The 6,117-nt window shown below is 50.5% G+C and overlaps 1 protein-coding gene across 1 annotated transcript in view; it reads left to right on the top strand.

The window, feature by feature from the left end:
* SEPN1 (selenoprotein N, 1) overlaps positions 1 to 5,883 on the top strand; it is a gene marked incomplete at its 5' end in the record, with an annotated part of 10,874 nt that extends 4,991 nt beyond the window's left edge. The window contains 6 exon segments of the mRNA XM_009706685.1: positions 304 to 385; positions 1,373 to 1,561; positions 2,651 to 2,756; positions 3,627 to 3,724; positions 4,416 to 4,517; positions 5,713 to 5,883. Coding sequence (XP_009704987.1) covers positions 304 to 385; positions 1,373 to 1,561; positions 2,651 to 2,756; positions 3,627 to 3,724; positions 4,416 to 4,517; positions 5,713 to 5,883 — 748 coding nt within the window.
* Between the last annotated feature and the right edge of the window lie 234 nt (positions 5,884 to 6,117).

The following is a 6,117-nucleotide window of genomic DNA, read 5'->3' as shown; positions in this document are numbered from 1 at the left end:
CAGCAGGATCAGAATGTGCAAGTTAAATGCTGGGAAGGAAGGGGGAGCAAAGACACCTCTCTCTTCCGTACTTTGATAGTACTGAAAGGCATGAGTGCATTTGCCCAGAGTGTTGAGTGGGTGCCTGGGCCCGGATCCAGCAGGGATCCTGTGTTGCTGGTCTTGTGCAGGGAACATGGTGAGCTCCAAGGAGCCAGAGGCTCTGGGCTTCAGTGCTGACCCTGCAAAAGGAGCATTTGTTTGGGGTTTCCCATACACAGCTTTAGCCTTGGGTGACTCTGAACATACTGGGTTGCCTTGCAGGTCCCTGAACGTTGATATGGAGTGGCTGTATGGGGCGAGTGAAAGCAGCAACATGGAAGTAGATATCGGTTACCTGCCTCAGGTCTGTAGTCACTCTCAGTCCTCCGTATGTGTGCAGCATCTCAGCAGGGATTTATGCTGCCATGGCCCTGAACTGTATAACCTCAGTTATCCCTCTTCTTTAGAGCTTTCTCTTGAACATTTCAATATAACAATATAATCTCTGTTGATCTGTGTAAGTCCTTTGCAGCTATGTGGGTCCCTATTGCCAGTTCTTGTGATATTTTATTTTTTCCCTCTCTGTGGGTTGAATCCTAAGCTCCTGGAGGCACATGACTCTTTCCATTTTTAAAAAGAAGTCTGACAGGCAGGGGGGAGGATCAGGAGCTGAACTCAGGCGCTGAACCCGCAGGGGTGTATGAACAAAAGTGTGTCTGAATTTAGAAACTGCATGAGGTTATTCCTCTATTTTGTGGTAATCCCAGCTCTTGGGACAGGAAACATAAGTCAGGATTTTGAATACCTGAATGTAACAGTCCCATTTTCTCCTAAACTAGATCCATGTTTCTTTTTAATTGCCAAAAGTCAGGAAAACAGACTTACACAATAATTTCAGATGTACCAAAAAGCTGAACGACAGGGAAGCGCCTGAAGAGCTTTCCCTGTTGCACCCTCTTGTGGGTAGCCACGGGCTGTGTGAGGGCTGGTGCTGATGGTAGGAGCAAGAGCTTCGAACTAGCCCTGCAGGTCCCCGTGATTTTAAGGATCTGGTGTCCCACAGTCAAAAATCTCCACTGGGAAGGTGGAAACACGGAGTGAGGAAGTCTCATGCGTTCCTAATCTAGCAAGCACAGTCAGACAATAATTGAAGGTAATGAAGTTGCTTTCCTGCTATTCCCCAATAAAACACATCTGCAACTGGTAAAGCGCAGCTCCAGGAGACAATAGGTCAAGCTATATCTTCATTAGAAGCTGCACAGTCTTATTTTGCATCTCTGTCCAGTCCTGGAGTACAGAAAAACCAGGAGTGAGATGTCTGCAATGTCCAACTCAGCTTGTTCTCCTGCAGATGGAGCTGGAGTCGGCAGGGCCTTCAGTCCCCTCTGTGATCCATGACGAGAACGGAAATGTGATTGACAGCAGGGATCCCTCAGGGGAGCCCATTCAGTTCGTGTTCGAAGAGATAACCTGGCAGCAGGAAATCCCTTGGGAAGAGGCAGCCCAGAAGCTGGAAGTGGCCATGTATCCATTTAAGAAGGTGAGAAAGGGGCCAGGCTCTTCCTTGGCGTGTTTATTTAAGTCAGGTTCATCTTCACTGAGACATCCAGACACCTTGATGACCAGCAGAAACCAGGGGCCACAACCTGATCAGCATTCAGAGTAGTGTGAGGGTCTCCCAACTCAGCACGTGCCTCCCAGGTGCTGCGTGTGTGGCTTGATGGACTTCCAGTTTCCAGATGAGGGAGTACAGCATCTCTGAAAGGCCATTTGGGGTCAGTCACACAGCAGCATAGGCAGGAGCAAAGCCTGGAAGTCCTGTGTCCCAGGCTTGTATTGTAAACATAGGCTCATCCTTCCTTCCTCTTATCAGTAGCTGCCGACGCGATTTCTGAGTGAGGCAGGTAATCGCGCTGCTTACAAATGGTTTTCCTCTGGCATTACTTTCGCACCATTCAGCTGCCTTTGGACCAAGCTTTCCTTATCAGCGGGAAACACACAATCTGCCTGTGCCTCTATATCCCGCATTGAGACGCAAATTTATAGCACTGGGTGACCCAAACTATTTAACATGCCAGTAGCCTGTGGAGCAGATGGCTACTGCCTGTCACTGCTTCCTTTGGCTGAAGGGATACGTTTCAATGGCTGCCTTCTTGTGCCTGAGCTTACAAATCTCTCTTTGAGCTGCCAAGATGTTAATAAAGTTCCCTTAATTTGAGCAATTGGAACAATCTCTGTGCAGGGTCCCTCACAGACAGTTTTTAGGCTGTTTCAGTGAGGTTTTGTAATAAATATCTCAAGGCCAGATTTCCCAGGCTGCTGAGGTGCGTTTGCAGACAGCCTGCCCGCAGTTGTGCAGATGCTCTCTGCAGTATGTAAAGATGGGGCTCTGCAGGTGCCAGTAACAGCCCGTGTGCCGTGAGGGGCTCGTTACAGTCTCACTGTGAGATGAAGTTGTCCCTGGAGAGACCACTACAGTTGTCATTTGTGTTAATCTGCAGGACTTACTGCAGATTAAACTCTGTCTGTGTCACCTGTGGGATGTGGCAGGTCTGGTTCCTTCAGACCCTGCTTGTTTTTGAGACGGGCTGTTCTGTGTCTATTTCTGAAGCTGTCTCTCTGTCTCCAGGTCTCCTATCTTCCCTTCACACAAGCTTTTGAGAGAGCGAAAGCAGAAAAGAAGCTGGTGCACTCGATCCTGCTGTGGGGTGCCCTGGATGACCAGTCCTGCTGAGGTGAGGACATTCCCAGCGTGGCTGGAGGAATGATGAGCCTTGTTCAGGCTCTGACAAGAGCTGGGGGTCAGGGAGCTGGTCACAAGCCAGCGGTAAATGTTGTGTTACTTGTTTTGGCACTGAAGATGCTGAATAGAAAAAGGCTGGAAGTGGGGAATTACTGATCAGAGCTTAAGTCCCCAGTGGCAGGATCAGATCTATTTGAGACAAGCCTTAGACCAGCTCGCCAATTCAAGTGCCTTTGTAGAGGTGGAGGTATGAGTCTGGTCTTTCTCCTTTCTCTTCCCCTCTTGGTCTGCTTGGGTAGAGGCAGCATCTGCACAGTGAAAGGGACACTGCTCTCTGCTCTGTCCCTGACACCTGCACAGGAGAAGCCAGAGCCAGATGTGGGCTTGGGGTTATCCTGATGTGTAGCTGTTTCCCACACACACAGGCCTAAGAACTTGCATGCCACAGTGGGCAGGAGTGATGGGTGGGAGAGTCCTGTCTGCCCTTAAAAGCTCTCTGGTGTGTATGGGCTGTGCTCAGCATGAACAGCAAGAGGCACTCAGGGTGGGTCTGCAGGGCCTGATCCTTTCCTAAATGCACCACACCAGTCAGCCTCCATGGCAAGCTTGTCCTCCTCTTTCCATTGCCTTGGAAGTGGCTGGAGTCTGCTCTGGTGACTCTTCTCTGCCAGCAGCACACACAGGAGACAATAAGCTGTGGAAAACTGCCAACAAAGGAGAAAAAAGACAATGGGCTGGGCTGGGGGGAGCCCAAGCCAGCTGCTGCAGCAGCCAGAGCAGTGGCATTGCGGTGGCATCAAACATGGCAACAGTCAGCTCAGGACACACAGGAAACCACTGTCGGCCTCTCTTCCTATGCCAGGTTCAGGGCGAACTCTCCGGGAGACCGTCCTGGAAAGTTCGCCCATCCTCACCCTGCTGCACGCGATTTTTTTTGTGAAGGAGCTGGAAGAGCTGCAGGTGAGTGTCGCAGCCACATCTGCCGCCTTTGGATTCAGTGCTTGTGAATGCAGACGGTGCTTGGCACAGGGGTGCTGGCAGGAGAGGGGAGCTCACACCTGTGCTAGTGGGGGATTTCGGTTCCAAGCCCTCCGTGTCCTAGTGATGGCAGGGGCCAAGCAACACCAGATGGAGGCAGGCTAAGAAAACAGCACAATGACCCCCTTTGCTCTGTCACGGTGCCAATTTCAAAAGCTAAACCAGATGTTTCACTGCAAGATAGCCCTGCCCAAGGCCATTTGTGCCATCAACAAACTGACTTCTCTGTAACCCGGGAAGCAACGAATTACTGACTGAACCCCAAGTCTCCCAATTGCACCTTTCCCCACTTACGAGCCTGTCTCTAGGCTGATGCTGTCAGCTGGGGACAGTGACAGAGCTGGAGACTCTGGGAAAAGCTGGGATCAGACTGTTGATGTGCCTGGGAACTGCCAGCAATGGGGTGGTTTTATGGTTTGGGGAGGAAATCTACAGCTGAAATGTGAGAGGGAGGCTGACTGAAGGGGAACAGTAAAGCAGGTCGTGGGAACCAGTAACCACCGTGCTGCAAAGCAGCTCTTCAGTCCCCCCCTCCTGTGTTCAGTGTACTCCTCCTGCGCCATGCTGCTAGTTTTGGTGTGTGCAGTTGTGTTTCTTTGGGGTCTCCTTACAGACCAACAGAGAGAATGAGTTCTACAGCAAGCTGGCTGACCTGCACCTGGAGAAATACAATTTCCCCGTGGAGATGATCATCTGCCTCCCCAACGGCACGGTGGTACGTTCGTTACCCCTTCAGCTGGGCTCGGCTCTTCCCATTAGAACGTGTTGTCTTCAGGGTCATCTGCAGATCCTGAAGCGAGTGCGTGCTCCCCCAGCCATTCCCTGGCTCCTTGAGCCTTTGTGGGGCTGTAGTCCGTCACGATGCTGTGCTCTCAGGGATGCTGTGGCAGACAGACAGCAGCTCTACCAAGAAATCTGAAACAAACGTCTTTTTATTCAGCGACAGAACAACAGCAGCTCTGGGCAGGGGGGGAAACAATCAGACTTGAAGCAAATGTCTGCCTGTGATTCCTTATTGTCCCTGATTGGAGTCACTGACCTTTGGGAAGCCATTGTAGCTTGTTTCCTGCACCCATTGTTCTTTGTGCTCATGCTTTGGAGAAAATCTTTCCTTATCAGCACCTTCCAGCACATTTATCTTTCTTTTCATTCCCCAAGTTTGTCACAGCAGGTCAGCCATTAGCAAGTCCACACACTTTGGTGCTTCGGTGCTCCCCAACAGCCCCCCTCTTGGATTTGGAGAATGACAATGGTTCCTGACACTTGACAGTGCGGCGCTTCGCTTTGTGTCAGCCGTCGGGCTGTCTGTAGTGGAGGATCCTGCCAGGGCTAATCTGATTGTGCCCTGCACTTGCCAGATGTTAGCTAGTAACACATGCAAGTCACTCCTTGCTGTCTCTTTAGTGGCTCCCCACCAGATGAGGCTGTGGGCTGGTGAGTGGCCTCAGCTCAGCCTGTCGAGGTTGCTGTGGTGAGTGGCCACGTGTCCCCCTCTCCCACCTCCATGGGGGGAACGGAAAGCAGAGAGGCATTTGAAGCTCAGGTGCTGGTTTTGCAGCAATGCTGGGCTGAGAGCACGCACGCCAGCAGTCAGCGTGGTCGGGCTGCCGTCTCCCCAGCCCTTGCTGAGAGCTAGGTTTTACGCCTGCATGATTTTACCCAAATCGCCTTCATCTTCTTCTTAACCTAAATGCGAGGTCAGCACTCTTGGGGGAAGAAAGAAACCATTGTCTTTCACACATCTTTCTCTGACTGTAAAATGCAAACCTGAATCCTGGATGCTGAATTAGCATTTGCAAAGGATTAGAGTTGTTACAGTCCTGTCGCCTATGTCCTGGCTAGAGGCCAAGGCAGTGGATGGGGAATTGTTCTGGCCCTTGAAGTCTCCTCTCCTCTGTTTTCTTTCCCAGATTCACCATATCAATGCCAACTACTTCCTGGACATTACTTCCATGAAGCCTGAAGATGTTGAAAGTAGCATCTTTAGTTTCTCCACCAATTTCGAAGACCCTTCAACTGCAACTTACCTCCAGTTCCTGAAGGAGGGACTGCAAAGAGCAAAACCATACCTGCAGACCTAAAAACAAAGGCACTTGAATGCCCCACAGAAATGGCCAAAGACTTCAGAGATCTATTTTGGTTACAGCAGTTCTTCCTCATCTTCATGCCAGACACTGATGTTAAGATGCAGACAGTCCCAGGTCTGGGGCTTTGCTCTGGATGTTGGTTTAAGGCTAAGTTTCAAGTGATACCAGTTTACATAACCTGCCCTTCTGAATTCAGGCAAATTTTTACAGGAGTGTAAATACTTGAAT

The sequence above is a fragment of the Cariama cristata genome, unplaced genomic scaffold (genome assembly GCF_000690535.1).
Source record: "Cariama cristata isolate BGI_N322 unplaced genomic scaffold, ASM69053v1 scaffold22278, whole genome shotgun sequence".
In the NCBI taxonomy this organism is placed as follows: Eukaryota; Metazoa; Chordata; class Aves; order Cariamiformes; family Cariamidae; genus Cariama; species Cariama cristata.
The sequence above is the reverse complement of the archived record's forward strand: the minus strand, read 5'-3'. Positions and strand labels throughout refer to the sequence as shown.